General features: G+C 55.9%; 1 protein-coding gene across 4 annotated transcripts in view; it reads right to left on the reverse strand.

The window, feature by feature from the left end:
* UBR4 (ubiquitin protein ligase E3 component n-recognin 4) overlaps window positions 1–15,207 on the reverse strand; it is a 118,073-nt gene that overhangs the window by 46,176 nt on the left and 56,690 nt on the right. For 3 of the 4 annotated variants that reach the window (XM_081341484.1, XM_081341483.1, XM_081341481.1), the window contains 13 exons: window positions 14,087–14,261; window positions 13,764–13,904; window positions 12,809–12,930; window positions 11,340–11,451; window positions 10,446–10,576; window positions 9,241–9,418; window positions 8,945–9,049; window positions 8,510–8,647; window positions 8,240–8,408; window positions 7,344–7,440; window positions 6,889–6,996; window positions 5,014–5,130; window positions 2,861–3,070 (listed from right to left, as the gene is read on the reverse strand). In XM_081341484.1, coding sequence (XP_081197610.1) covers window positions 2,861–3,070; window positions 5,014–5,130; window positions 6,889–6,996; window positions 7,344–7,440; window positions 8,240–8,408; window positions 8,510–8,647; window positions 8,945–9,049; window positions 9,241–9,418; window positions 10,446–10,576; window positions 11,340–11,451; window positions 12,809–12,930; window positions 13,764–13,904; window positions 14,087–14,261 — 1,803 coding nt within the window. The remainder of the gene's footprint in view (window positions 1–2,860; window positions 3,071–5,013; window positions 5,131–6,888; window positions 6,997–7,343; window positions 7,441–8,239; window positions 8,409–8,509; window positions 8,648–8,944; window positions 9,050–9,240; window positions 9,419–10,445; window positions 10,577–11,339; window positions 11,452–12,808; window positions 12,931–13,763; window positions 13,905–14,086; window positions 14,262–15,207) is intronic. The other variant, XM_081341482.1, reaches the window with a different exon arrangement.

Genomic DNA, 15,207 nt, shown 5'->3' on the forward strand with positions numbered 1-15,207 from the left:
AACCCAAACTAGTGGTGATCCTCAACTTACAACTGTTCGCTTAGTGTTACAACGGCACTGAAAAAAAAGTGACTTTTATGGCTGTTGCAGCATCCCCCACGGTCGCGGGATTTGCATCCGAATGCTTGACAATTGACTCGCAGTTATGACAGCATCCCGGGGTCACCCGATCACGTTTTCGCGACCTTTCTGACAAGCAACGTCAAGGGGGGGGGAAGCTGGATTCGCTTAACGACCGGGTTGCTAACTTAACCAAGAAGTGATCCGCTTAACGACTGTGGCGAAAAAGGTGGTAAAATGGGGCAAAACGCATTGAACAAATGTCTCCCTTAGCAACATAAAAGTTTGGGCTCAACTGTGGTGGCAAGTCGAGGATTATCTGTACACAGCCAACCAAATATGAGCTAAAAATTAGAGCAGGGGTGCTCAGCGTTGGCAACTTTTAAGACTCGTGGACTTCAACACCCAGAATGCCCCAGCCAACACAGGGGGAATTCTGGGAATTGAAGTCCACGAGTCTTAAAAGTTGCCAACGCTGAACACCTCTGACTTAAGAGGTTGGAGGGAAGAAGCATTTTTATTAGGACATTTGTATATTTCTTTCCTTTTTTAAAAAAAGCTTTTAAATACGTGTGTGTGTGTCTGTCTGTCTCTGTGGTGTGTGTGTGTGTGTGTGTGTACAACCACAGCTTTGGCACACAGTCAACAACACCAGGAAAGACAAAAGCAGCCAAGGGGGAGACTTCTGAAGTAGCGTGGTTCCTTTTTAATTTAATTTTTTTTTTTGCTCTTCCTTCTTCCTTCTCAACGCTTCGGCTGAGTTTTTGCTCTTTTACTTCTGCTGGGGAGATGAATGTTAAATGACAGGCAACCCAATAAAAACTGAATAAGAAGCTGGGATTTTTGCCCCGGGGTTAAAAAAAAAAAGTGGAGGGGAAAGAAAATAAAGGAATAAGGAATAAGCTACCCCGCATCCCTCACCACTCTTTAATATCAACCTCTTCCTACAGCTGGGAAGGGAGGGAGGGCAGAAGAGAGAGAAAGAGGAAAAATGTGAAAACAGCAAGCCCCTTTGAAAGAAAGGAATAAAAGGGATTTAAAATCGCAAGCGTCACTGCAGGCCATAAGAATTTTTAGCTGGCTCTATTCTTCCAGAAAACAGCACCCGAACATTTAATTCGGCTTATTCCATTGTGAATTACGAGTGCAGGGGGAAAACACACACACACACCACACACTGAAACTGCACTGCCAGACCTCAGGAATTAAAAAAAGGCTCCGCGGTAGTTAAAGTAGGGCAAGATCTGCTTTTAGGGGGGCCTGACCAAAGGCTGGGTTTATAATGCTTGCTTGCGAGACTCCCCAAAACTCTGTTCGTGTAAAGCAGGCCCTAACCCTCCCCAAGGGGGAAAGGACAACTTTAGCAGCCGTGACAATCCAACCTCTCCTCTCCTTAATTCAGCTTCAGCAACTAAGCCTAACCCCGATTCCAAGATCCACCTGGGCCATACTGTTCTAAGAACGCTATTTAGCCTTCTTTAAACCATCAAACGTTTTAAACGTTTTAAACAGGGCCGCCGCCCCCCCCCCCCCCAAAAAAAGGTCGAATTTGAGACCGAAGAATAAAGAAAGCCCAGGATAGGAACGCAGGATTGCAGGCTAACTCTGCATTCCCACCGCCAGGAGTTCGGCTCAAGGGCTGACGCAGCCTTCCATCCTTCGCAGGTTTGTAAAATGAGGACCCCAGATTGTTGGGGGGTCAAGAAGCCGACTCTGTAAACCGCTTAGAGAGAGCTGTAAAACATTGTGAAGCGGTATATAAGTCTAAGGGCTACTGCTATCTTCCTTCCTTCCTTCCTTCCTTCCTTCCTTCCTTCCTTCCTTCCTTCCTTCCTTCCTTCCTTCCTTCCTTCCCAATGGTTAGAATGCAGTACTGCAGGCTGACTCTACCCACAGCCAGCAGTTCGATCCTTCCATCCTTCCGAGTTGATAAAATGAGGACCCAGATTGTTGGGGGTCAACAAGCCGACTCTGTAAACCGCTTAGAGAGAGCTGTAAAACATTGTGAAGCGGTATGTAAGTCTAAGGGCTATTGCTATCTATCTTCCTTCTTTCCTTCCTTCCCAATTGTTAGAATGCAGTACTGCAGGCTGACTCTACCCACAGCCAGCAGTTTGATCCTTCCATCCTTCCGAGTTGATGAGGACCCAGATTGTTGGGAGGCAACAGGCTGATTCTGTAAACCTGCTCAGAGAGGGCTGTAAAAGCACTGTGAAATGATATATAAGTCTAAACACTATTGCTATTGTTGTTGTCCGTCCTTCCTTCCTTCCTTCCTTCCTTCCTTCCTTCCTTCCTTCCTTCCTTCCTTCCTTCCTTCCTTCCTTCCTCCCTTCCCTTCCCTTCCAGTGGTTAAAATGCAGCACTGAAGGCTGACTCTGCCCACAGCCAGGAGTTCGATCCTGACCGGCTCAAGCTCGACTCAGCCTTCCATCCGTCTGAGATCCGTAAAATGAGGACCCAGATTGTTGGGGGGGGAAGGCAACAGGCCGACTCTGTAAACCGCTTAGAGAGGAGCTGCAAAGCCCTGGGAAGCGGGGATACGCGTCTAAGCGCTACTGCGTATGCTCCCGTGTTCCTAATTCCTCAAAATCCGAAGTTCTGTCAACTCCTTTAAGAGGATTTTCATTTTTTTTGGATCAGATCCCGGAAAGGAAACGTTAGGCCCCCAATCAATGTGCTGAACGCTGGGGGATTCTGGGAGTCGTAGTCCACGCCTCTGAAAAGAGGCCGAGTGAAACACCAGGCAAGAGACGCATTCCTCTGGGCCGGGGGGGACACTTTGCCACCGCACACTCGCCTTGACGTATTGTCGCAGAAAGAAGGGACTCATGTCGGGAGGAGAGGAGCTGGTGTGGGGCTTCAGCAGCTGGCTGGCGGGGACGGGCTCCTCGTCGTTCTGCTGGTTCTTCCAGTAGTCCAGGAGGGACTTCAGCACGTGAAGGCAATAGTCCACGGCTCCGGAGCTCAGCAAAGCCGCCGCTGTGGCACTGGAAATCAGCGAGGACGACTGCGGGAGACACAAGAGAGCAATGAGGGACCCCAGCGCTCTTTTCTTCCCTCGGCGGACCAGAAGGCCCAGCAGCAGGAAACTAAAACCAGAGGCTCAGCAGCCAGGAGCCCAAATCTCCAGCCCGGCCGTTCTCAGCTTCTGGGGTTGCTGATACGAGAGGAATGGAAGCCTGGAGACTAAAACCTATGAAGAACGGTTGCAGGATTGGGGTTTGGCTGGTCTAGACCAGGGGGTAGGCCACCTTGGCTCTTGGATGACTGGTGGACTTCAACTCCCAGAATTCCTGAGCCAGCCACGCTGAGGGGAAAGGGGGAGGTTTCCAAGCTGAGCCAGGCTGGCTCAGGAATTCTGGGAGTTGAAGTCCACGAGTCAGCAAAGAGCCAAGGTTGCCTACCCCTGCACCAGCCAAAAGACAAGGCAGCCAGGATCCCGCCTTGGGGGCGGGGGGTTCCCACTCCTTCCTTCTCAAGGGCTTCCGACCGCTGGGCAGGGAAATGGCCCCTTCTCTGCCCAAGCCTCTGCCAGGCCAGTGGAAGCCTGAGCCTCAGCCAAGAAGGCCCAAGCAGGGACTCCTCTCTGGCGCCAACGCCACCTCCCTCAGGGACAAAGGCACGGGGGTAGCAGATGACCACATACAAGAACACTAGCAGAAACCCAAAGGTTTCCCCAGCGATCCGTGACCTTGAACCCAGGACCTTCCGCAGAGCACGGGGCAGGGATGCCCCTATTAGCCTGGCACGGCCAGGCGACGCAAGAACACTCATCCAGACCATGGCGGGGGGCTCCGTGGCGGGGGGCTCCGTGGCCTTAAACCCCCCCCCGAGTCCAAGCAACCTGGAGGGAGAATGAAGGGGTCCCAAGGGACGGAGGGGGTGGCTACAAGCCCTGAGTCCAAATGGCCCCCAGAGAAGCCAGAGAACGGGGGTCCCGGAGGGCCTGGGGGGTGGGTGGGGGGAACGCCACCCCACTCCTGCTGGGTCTGGGCCCTTCCTGGCCTTTGATAATTCTTTGAAAAGAGCCCGTTACAGGAGCCTTTACTCTTTGGAAGGAGGCTTAGCACAAAAGAGGCAGGAGGAGGGTGAAAAAAAAGAGGCAAAACGGCAATCAGCTCTGGAGTCTAATCTCCCCTCGACACACATGCCGGTGGGCACCGAGCAGAGGATTAAGAGGAGGAGGAGGAGGAGGAGGAGGAGGAGGAGGAGGAGAGGGGGGCTCCAGCCTTTTTCATTTGCCTCTCCTTCAAACGGAGCAGCCTTTCCTGCCTTCCTCTGGAATTCGGCCAGTTGCGCCAACGACGAGGGAGGGAGTCCGCGGCGCTTTTGAAGAGATGCCGGGAGACGTCCCGCGCCAGCCCGGCTTCCCTCGCCCCCACTGGTCATCGGCACTTTTGACAGGTTTTGAAAAGACGCCCCCCACCCCCTTGCTTCTTCCGCTCTTGGGAGGAAAAAGGGAGAGGGGGGAGGGGAAAAAAGAGGCCGCGCGAGCCCCAAGTGTAAATAAAACCATTAGAGAAAGCCCTCCTAAACCCAAACGAAGCCCCCAGCCCGTAAGCTCATTAAAATGCAACGCCTTCCCGCTTCCATTTTTAACCTCTCGCGCTTTTGTAGTATTAATATGCTTTCCTCCACATGCGCCTCTGCCAGCGCTTCCCTCCTTAGCGTTGCGCCGTTTAGCAACGGAATCCGCTTAGCCCTTTCGAAACACGGCAGATAGCGCGGTGTTTCGGCCCTCCCGACAATCGCATTTGCAAATACACCCCACCCCCCTTTTTTGAACCGCGGAGGATCGGTGTTCGAAAGCCGAAGCGTTTGCAATCAGGAAAGGGGGTGGGGAGGGGTGAAAAAAAAACACAGCCCTTCCTTTCTGACCGACACGGAGCTGCACAGAGGCGCCTGGGGCAGGGCGCCCCACCCCCCAAGCGGGACACGTTCCGCACGTACCTCGCAAATGGAAGATTTCGAACCGGACTTAGTCCGGGACATGAAGACGCTCAAGAGCCTCATGATCACCAGGTGGACTTCGTTGAGGGCGGAGCGTTCGTTTTTCTTGGACACGTCCTGCGAGGGAGAGGAAGGGAGGAAAGAAAAAGGAAAGGGCTAAGACAGGGGTCCCCAATCCCACCCTCACCCCCGGGCCGTGGACCGGTACCGGGCCGCGGCATGCCAGCAACCGGTCTGCGCAAACAAGCAAAGCCCCGTCCGTGGGATGCAGGCAGCATGCAACACCACGCGCCCTCCGGTCCGTGGAAAAACCTCTCTCCACGGAACCGGTAGTCCCTGGTACCCCAAAGGTTGGGGGTCTCTGGGCTAAGGGGGCCGAGGGCTGGCCATCTGGTCCGAACCCTTGCCCGAGGGAAAAAAGCACCTGTATCATCCTGAGCCCCTGAATTAGGATTGGCGCACAAGTGCAGACCTATCTCTGATAACAAACCCCCCCCCGACACACACACACACAACCAATTGCAAATACTTCGTGTATTTTTCAAAGTTGGCACTACGGCCTACCGATCTGAGTGACCTCGTTACGAGGCGGGCAGCAAATAAATTAAAATATATGCAATTAAATAAACAATTAGCCACCACCGGCCCCTTGGTTCTCCCTCGAGTGACTGCTGCCCTCTAGTGGCCAGCAGGTGGAGGGGGCTTCCCGGCTGGGCCTGCAAAAGTGGCATTTCCCCCACAGCTCTGATTTAGGATGATTCTTGATGAGTATTAGGATGATGGCTTCTCCCCTTGAGGAGTTTCCATATCCTAAGTCACAGGCCTGACTCAGGATGGAAGCTCGCGGAGGAGAGAAGAGACCTGGAGTTAAGGAGCAGCTTCCTAACAGTGAGGACAATTAGCCATAGTTCCCCCGTGCTGGCTGAGGAAGTTGAAGTTGGGAGTTGAAGTACACAAGTCATGTAGGGGTCACAGTTCCCCCACGCTGGCTCAGGAATTGTGGGAGTTGAAGTCCACGAGTCATGAAGGGGTCACAGTTCCCCCATGCTGGCTGAGGAATTCTGGGAGTTGAAGTCCGCGAGTCATGAAGGGGCCATAGTTTCCCCCATGCTGGCTGAGGAATTTTGGGAGTTGAAGTCCATGAGTCATGAAGGGGTCACAGCTCCCCCATGCTGGCTGAGGAATTCTGGGAGTTGAAGTCCGCGAGTCATTAAGGGGCCATAGTTGCCCCATGCTGGCTGAGGAATTCTGGGAGTTGAAGTCCACGAGTCATGAAGGGGTCACAGTTCCCCCACGCTGGCTGAGGAATTCTGGGAGTTGAAGTCCACAAGTCATGTAGGGGTCACAGTTCCCCCATGCTGGCTGAGGAATTCTGGGAGTTGAAGTCCACGAGTCATGTAGGGGTCACAGTTCCCCCATGCTGGCTGAGGAATTCTGGGAGTTGAAGTCCACGAGTCATGTAGGGGTCACAGTTCCCCCACGCTGGCTCAGGAATTGTGGGAGTTGAAGTCCACGAGTCATGAAGGGGCCATAGTTTCCCCCATGCTGGCTGAGGAATTCTGGGAGTTGAAGTCCACGAGTCATGAAGGGGCCATAGTTTCCCCCATGCTGGCTGAGGAATTCTGGGAGTTGAAGTCCACGAGTCCTAAAAGGGCCAGGTTTGAAGACCCCTGGTGTAGGGGTCTCCTGCCTGAGCAGGGGGTTGGACTAGAAGGCCTCCCAAGGTCCCTTCCAGCTCCATTCTGGTTGATAGCTTAGAGTTTTAAGGGGGAGCCACTGTCTCTCATAGCATGCCCCAACTACGTTCATGTCTCATCCTGGGGATGTCATATGCAGAAAGGGGTGTGTGTGTGTGTGTGTTTCTGTGTGTGTTACCTTCTTCTCCATGCAGAGCTCAGCAATCAACTGGGCGAGGAGGTTGTCCAGGGCGCCTTTGTCTTTTTCTTCGTCACCATCCAGGTCGGTGGTCAGCATCAGGATCACCTGGGGACAGAAACCATGGCTGGGGAGGGCGGAGTCCCCCAGGCGTGGTGGACAGAAGTCTCCCCCCCTTCCAAATAACACGAAACGCATTTAAATAAGAAGCCCGTCTTCAGCCACGAAAGCAGGGTCAGCGAGAGGACGGACGAGGTCTTCCACAGTTCCAGCCTCTTGCTTAGGATACCGGGGCAGCTTTAAGGAGAAAAAGTGGGCCTGGCCTTTGAGCACCAGACCGAGTAAAAGAGGGAGAAAGAGAGAAGAAAAGCACAAAGGGAGGAAAAGGTCCGGCATCCACGCGCCATACGCATCACAAAGATGGCGGGGGTGGTGGGAGGGGGAGACAGACCTACCTGCATGTAGGGGATGGCCCGGACGCCGCCGACGTTCCTCAGCTGGGGGAGGGTTTGCAGCAGCCGTTCCAGCAGCATCAGCCGGACCATGTGCAACCTGAAGGAAGGAAGGAAGGAAGGAAGGAAGGAAGGAAGGAAGGAAGGAAGGAAGGAAGAAAGAAAGAAAGAAAGAAAGAAAGAAAGAAAGAAAGAAAGAAAGAAAGAAAGAAAGAAAGAAAGAAAGAAAGAAAGAAAGAAAGAAAGAAAGAAAGAAAGAAAGAAGTGGGGAAGGAAGGAAGGAAGGAAGGAAGGAAGGAAGGAAGGAAGGAAGAAAGGATGGATGGAAGGAAGGAAGGAAGGAAGGAAGGAAGGAAGGAAGAGAAGAAAGAAGTGGGGAAGTAGGAAGGAAGGAAGGAACGGAAAGAAAGAAGTGGGGAAGGAAGGAGGGAAGAAAGAAAAGAGAAAGGAAGGAAGGAAGGAAGAAGGGGGGAAGGAAGGAAGGAGAGAGAGAGAGAGGGAGAGAGAGGGAGAGAGGGAGAGAGAGAGAGAGAGGGAGAGCTTGTGAGTGCTGGCTGCAAAACCACACTCTGGCAACTGAGCAAGCACGAATTGTGTTCCCCTTTTTAGCCCAAAGCCACGTCCGCAGGAAAGGCTATCTGGGATTTCTGATTGGCCCTCAGGAAGAGGAAGGGCCTAACCACTGCAACCACGGTCCCCTCCCCACGAACTTTCCCTTTCCCACCTCTGACTTCCTCAGCCCTTTCTCTCCTCCCCTTCCCCAGGCTCGGGTTCCCCCTGCTGCCGTGTGACTCGCAGCCGGTGCCGTTCTCCCCCAGGCCGGGACGTGCGAAGGAGTCCCCGCAGCCTTGGGGTGCCCCCCCAGACCCACCCACCCCCAGCCAGGTGACAGCTCTTGCCTGTTGCTGGCGTGGACGTCCGCTTCGCCTTCGCCCTCGCCTTCAGAGCCCTCGCCCTCCTGCTGCCCCGTGGCGGTGCTGATGGCCCCCGTGCTGGAGCTGATGCTCCCGGGCCCTGCCGGATGGCCCTCGGCCGCCGTGTCTCCGTAGGCGCTGCTGCGGCCGGACACTGCAAGGGGGGAGCCAGGTGGGTGAGCGCCGCCAGGCCCGGACCGGAGAGGTGAACGCTCCCCCCCAAAGGGAAGGGGGAAAGCCAGAGGGGGCGATTACCGCTGTGCTCGCCGGCCACGGAGTCCACCGCGCTGCCCCCGCTCTCAGAGCCCACGCTGCCCCCGTGGTCGGCCGGGGAGGTGCGGAGCGTGGAGCCGTCGGTGGCGGCCGTGCTGCCTTCGTCGTCGGAGGCTGGAGCTAGGAGGGTAAAGAGAGCTGTTACGAGTAAACACACGGCCTCTGAGCAAGTCGAGCGGGGCCGGCCCACAGCATGGCGGCCCCGGAGAAACGAAGGCTGGGGGGGGGGGCTTCGTAGCCCTTTCGAAACCCCCTTCAAACACTAAACCCGGTGTGTGTGTGTGGGGGGGGTGTCCGTTCAAGCTGGAGGCCACAAGGACTCTCTTGCAGTCCAGGCAGGGTTGATTAAGCCCCCCGCACCCCCGTTCCCACGCCTCCGCCCATCCCAGGGTCCGGATTTCACCCCCTGCGCGTTACCTGACGCCGTGGTGTCCGAGAGGGTCCCGGCGTCCAGAGAAGAAGAGCTGGGGGCCTGTCCGGACAACCCCAGGCTCTGCAGGCCGAGAGCGCTGCTGCTGCTGCCTGGGGGGGGGGGAGGAGGAAGGGTAGGTGGGAGAAATCAGCTCCAGGGTTAGAGGAGGAACCCACCAGCTAGTCTCCATTTTTCTTTCCCCCACCCCCACCCCCGTATCCAGGATCCCCCGCATTCTCCTGGCCTTGCCCGTAGGAGGCCCCCCCTACCCCCACCCCCGTTGCTGCCTGCCTCTTCTCACCCTGCTGGTCCTGTTGCAGGCTCAAGGCAATAGCCAGCTCGACCATGGTTTCGTCGTCGGCGTCGGGGGGGATGTCCAGCATGGGGGGGAAGCCCTCGGCCCCAGCCAGGAGAGCCTCCAGGGGGGACGGGTTCCCGTTGTTCATGTTGTCGGCCGTTTCCAGCACCATCGATTCGGGCTAAGAGCGTGAGAGGTGCCAAACAGCAAGGGCCCTCAGACTTATATGCCGCTTCATGGGGCTTTGCAGCCCCCTCTAAGCGGTTTACAGAGTCAGCCGGTTGCTCCCACCCCCGCCCCGACTATCTGGGTCCTCGTTTGACCGACCTCGGAAGGACGGAAGGCTGAGTCGACCTTGAGCCGGTCAGGATCGAACTCCTGGCTGTGGGCAGAGTCAGCCTGCAATGCTGCATTCTAACCACTGCACCACCTCAGCTTCCTTCCTTGCTTCTCCTTATTTCGCTTCTTTCTCATTTTTCCTTCCTTCCTTCCTTCCTTCCTTCCTTCCTTCCTTCCTTCCTTCCTTCCTTCCTTCCTTCCTTCCTTCCCTTCCTTTCGAAGCAGTAAGACTTATATACCACTTCACAGTATTTGCAGCCCTCTCTAAGCGGTTTACAGAGTCAGTCTGTTGCCCCCCCCCAGCAACTTGGGTCCTCATTTTACCGACCTTGGAAGGACGGAAGGCTGAGTCGACCTTGAGCCGGTCAGGATTGAACTCCTGGCTGTGGGCAGTGAGTTAGCCTGCAGTGCTGCCTTCTAACCAAGCTCAAGGCTCAAACATTTTGGCCTGATGCAATAGACACCCCTATGCCCCTATTATAGCTCTCGGGCAGGGGTAGGCAACCTTGGGTCTTTTATGACTCGTGGACTTCAACTCCCAGAATTCCTCAGCCAGCCACGCTGAGAGGAAAGGGAGAGGTTTCCAAGCTGAGCCGTCCTGGCTCAGGAATTCTGGGAGTTGAAGTCCACAAGTCATGAAGGGGGCCGTAGTTGCCGCATGCTGGCTCAAGAATTCTGGGAGTTGAAGTCCACGAGTCATAAAAGAGCCGAGGTTGCCTACCCCTGCTCTGGGGGAACTATACCCTTTGACCCACCCACCCCCTCCAATTTAGATTTAAGACCCACATCCCAAAGAAGCATCCTGATGCCCCACTTCCTCTCCAGGCCGAGCGGCTGGCCCAGCCTGCCTTTGCCAGCAAGACACTCACCACCATTTCAAAGTCTCCATGGTCCACCTCGTTTTGCTCCTGGCTCTCCTGCCGAATGTCCTCCCCGCTGGGCAGGCCGGGGGTCTGCAGTTTGTCATCGGCATCGTCATCATCATAATCGTCTTTGTCACCTGGATGTTTAAAAAAAAAAAGAGAGAGAGAAAAGTCCTGCTAAGTCCAGCCAGGTGCATCGGAGACGAAGCCGAGAGAGCACGAGAGAAAGAGAACACGAGGGAGAGCATGAGAGAGCACGAGAGAGCGCACAAGAGAGCACGAGACAGAGCACGAGAAAAGGGGAGAGCATGAGAGAGCACAAGAGAGAGCGCACAAGAGAGCATGAGAGAAAGAGAGCACGAGAGGGAGAACATGAGAGAGCACGAGAGAGAGAGCACAAGAGAGCACGAGAGAGGGAGAGCATGAGACAGCACGAGAGAGCGCACAAGAGAGCACGAGAGAAAGAGAGCACGAGAGAGCACGAGAGGGAGAGCATGAGACAGCACGAGAGAGCGCACAAGAGAACACGAAAGAGCACGAGAGAGCACGAGAGGGAGAGCATGAGAGCACGAGAGAGAGCGCACAAGAGAGCACGAGACAGCACGAGAAAAGGGGAGAGCATGAGAGAGAGCACGAGAGAAAGAAAGAAAGAAAGAAAGAAAGAAAGAAAGAAAGAAAGAAAGAAAGAAAGAAAGAAAGAAAGAAAGAAAGAAAGAAAACCTTTCCGGTCCCACCCAGCGGGGATGTGGCCCACCCGAGCATGGAGAGATGCTCCTGGGGTCTCCTCCGAGGGCAGACGTCTCCAGGGTCGACGCACCCTCGGGGGTCTTCCGCCGAGGTGTCGCTTGCCCGTACCCCGGTGTGGCCAATGCAGAGGCCAAAAAGAGCGCCCCCCCTTACCCATGGGGGTGTTGCTTCGAGGAGAGGAGGGCAAGGTCACGTGCCTCCGCTTGTTCCGGGGCCTCAGCACCCGGATCAGCGCTTGCTTGCAGGAGAAGCTCACCGCCGGATCCTGGAAAGCAAGCGACAAAGAGCAAACTGTCGGGAGGAACCAACTCCCAAGGGACCGGCCGGAGACTCTCTGCCCAAAAAGCTCTAGGGTCGCAGCCCTGCGGAGGGACGTTCCGGCTGCATTCGCACACAGTTCAGACCTAGCTAACTTGGTTTATGTTCGCTGATGCCGGGCAGCGGAAGTAGCCGGCGTCTTCCTCGCCGGGACTGTCACGTTTCCGGCGTGTGGGCTTTTCAAGTGACTCTGCGGCATTCTTTACCTTAAAAGTCCTTTATTCAGCCTAATACACCGGCAAACGCTTGCTTCGAAGGAAGCTGGAATCTGAAACCTCCGCCGCCTCACACAATATATTAAACCGCAATTCTCCACCTTTCTAATTTTGTCATTAATCATATTCTCCAATTCATTTAAAGAATCAAGTTTCCCAACCCACCGAGTTCTTATCTTCTTTAGTTAGAGATGGCCTTGAAGGTGCAATCCTACTCGTGCCCCCTCCCAACCTTAACCCAATCTCTTAAAGCCATGCACAGGTTTAACAGATGAAATGGCTGCTTCTTCGTCTCTTGTCAAGCCAGGACATTCGACGTTAGCAGCGTTGACAGGGACAGCAGAGGGCAAGGGCGAAGGAGCGAGCCGCGCATACGTCCAGCCCAGATTGCCACCTATCCTTCTGGCTGGGGATTATGGGAGATGACAGCCAGCATGAGTCTGAGCCAGGCAGCCAGGGGAGCGACTAGCGGAGAGCGCCGAGTTCTCTGCCCTTCCGCCTCCCCTCCTTCGGCTGCTCCAGGAGGAGGAGCAGCCCTCTCCTCCCACAGTGGGACTGCGACGAGGCTGCCGATTCCCACGAGGTTGGGGTGCAACAGCCGAGGGTGCAAGAGACGAGCCAGGCCCCTCCTGCAGCCGCTCCCTCTAGGGCAGGGGTAGGCAACCTCGGCTCTTTTATGACTCATGGACTTCAACTCCCAGAATTCCTGAGTCAGCTCAGGAATTCTGGGAGTTGAAGTCCATGAGTCATAAAAGAGCCGAGGTTGCCTACCCCTGCTCTAGGGCACGGCTCCCCCACCCCTGCTCCGTGGACCAGCACCGGTCCACACCACGCCAGAAACCGGCCCGTTGCAAACAAGCCCTCTGTGGGATGCAGGCAGGCAAGTATGCGGGAACCAGGCCCGCTCTACTCCGTGGGGAAAAAACCCCTCTCCACGAAACCGGTCCCTGGGGCCCAAAAGGTTGGGGGGGGACGCTGCTCTAGGGTCCTCAGTCAGGGTGGGTGGGTGGGGAAATCACGCGCTGTCCTTCCACAAAGACACACGGGCTGCCCTGGAACCAGCCCCAGGCGAGCCGTGAAGCCACGTACCGGGCACAGCAGCATCTGCGTGTAGATTTTGGAGGCGGCATCGATGCAGTCCAGCTCGCAGATGCAATAGCCGTGGAGGATGTCGACCAGGGCGCTGACCGTGGCCTCGACGTGGGTCAGGCCTGCGGCACAGAGAGGAAGTGGGAGGGGAGCTCAGAGAGGCTGGGAGCCTCAGATGCGAATGGACAGAAGCCCTCGCTGTTCGGGGGGGGGAGACAAGGTGTGGGGGGAGAGGAAGGAGGAATAGGGGAGGGAAGGAGGAATGGGCGAAGGGAGGGAGGGGGAGAGGAAGGACGGGGAGGGAGAAGGAAAGGAAACAGAGAGAAGGGAGGGAGGGAGGGAGGGAGGGAAGAATGGGGGAACGGAGGGAGGGAGGGGGAGAGGAAGGAAGGGAGGGAAAAGGAAACAGAGAAGGAAGGAAGGAAGGGAGGGAGGGAAGAATGGGGGAAGGGAGGGAGGGGGAGAGGAAGGACGGGGAGGGAGAAGGAAGGAAACAGAAGGGAGGAAGGGAGGGAAGAATGGGGGAAGGGAGGGAGGAAGGACAGAGAGGGAGAAGGAAGGAAACAGAGAGAAGGAAGGAAGGAGGGAGGAAGAAAGGGGGAAGGGAGGGAGGGAGAAGGAAGGAAACAGAGAGGAAGGAAGGAGGGAGGGAGGAGGAAAAAACAGAGGGAGGGGGAGAGGGAGGGGGAGAGGAAGGGAGGGAGGGAGAAGGAAGGAAACAGAAGGAAGGAGGGAGGGAGGGAAGAATGGGGAAGGGAGGGAGGAGAAGGAAGGAAACAGAGAGGAAGGAAAGAAGGAGGGAGGGAGGGAGAAGGAAAAAAACAGAGGAAGAAAGGGAGGGAGGGTAGGGAGGAAGGAAGGAGGGAGGAAGGGAGGGAGGAGAAGGAAGGAAACAGAGAGAAGGAAAGGAAGGAAGGAGGGAGGGAGAGATCAGCTCAAGGAAGGCGGCACCGACCTGGCAGGCAAGCAGGTGCCAGGAAGGCATTCTTGGGTTTTGAGGCGTGAAGTTTCCAGAAATGGTTGACCAGCTGGGTAATGAAAGTGCACCCTTCTCCTTCCAGGGCCTTCGTACCCTCCTGCCATTCTTCGCCGCTTTCTGAAAATTTCAGGAAAGCTTTTTAGCTCAGCAGCCGCATCCCACCACCCTGAGCCCGCCCCCCCAAAAGCCACCCCCTGTTCACAAAAAAAAACCAAAACCAAACCCCAACCCAGGAAGAGAAAAAGCTGGCTGCGTGGGCTGTGCATGAGTCGTCAAGCAGAGGACGGCGCTTTGCCTACCCGCGTCCAGAGACGGGAACTTCGACTCGGTGAAATGGACCAGATTGTTCGGCCGCATGATGGCGATGGAGCGGGCCGTGATGACCAGCCTCTGGAACACCTCCGGTTCCATGTCCTTCCCTTCTTTGTTCGAGGTGGCGAGGTACTGGATGGCTTTGCTCAAGAGGGCCTGATCCTGCAGAGACGGGAGGCGCCAAAGGAAAGAGCTGAATCCGAGTCACGCTCAGGTCCGCCACGGATCAGGGCTCTTCCAACTCGGCCCTTGGGACGACTTGTGGACTTCAACTCCCAGAATTCCTCAGCCGGGCACGCGCGAAGTCCACAGGTCATCCAAGGGCCACGTTAGAAGAGCCCGGGCCTAATGCTTTTGCGCGGGAACTTCAGATCCTGCCCGCTTTCTCGGCAATCACTCTCCGTAAAAGCTCCTTTTGTTGAAAGGCTGCCCGCTTCAAAAGCTGAACTTTCTTGAGGGAAGAGCTGAGGCCAGGCCTCCCTCACAAGGCTGTGCTCACCTGATGCCACAACACCAGGGCCCTGGAGGAGTTGGTGTGTGTGTGTGTGTGTCCAGCAGGGGTGCTCTCTCCTTTTCCCTGGAGGAGTTGTGGGTTCTGTGTGTGTGTATGTGTGTCCAGCAGGGGTGCTCTCTCCTGTTGCCTGGAGGAGTTGGTGTGTGTGTGTGTGTGTGTGTGTGTGTGTGTGTCCAGCAGGGGTGCTCTCTCCTTTTGCCTGGAGGAGTTGGGGTGTTGGTGTGTGTGTGTGTGTCCGTGTCCAGCAGGGGTGCTCTCTCCTATTCCTTGGAGTTGTGGTGTGTGTGTGTGTGTTTGTGTGTGTCCGTGTCCAGCAGGGGTGCTCTCTCCTTTTCCCTGGAGGAGTTGGGGTGTTGGTGTGTGTGTGTGTGTGTGTGTGTGTCCAGCAGGGGTGCTCTCTCCTTTTCCCTGGAGTTGTGGTGTGTGTGTGTGTGTGTGTCCGTGTCCAGCAGGGGTGCTCTCTCCTTTTCCCTGGAGGAGTTGGGGTGTGTATGTGTGTGTGTCTTTCCGGACCCCTGACCCTTCATCCGGAAGGAGGCCGAAAGGCCTTCGTTCCCCGCAGCCGCATGCGGAAACCGAGGCGAGACTCCCCAA

The sequence above is a fragment of the Vipera berus genome, assembly GCF_964194415.1.
Source record: "Vipera berus genome assembly, chromosome: 17".
Classification (NCBI taxonomy): domain Eukaryota; kingdom Metazoa; phylum Chordata; class Lepidosauria; order Squamata; family Viperidae; genus Vipera; species Vipera berus.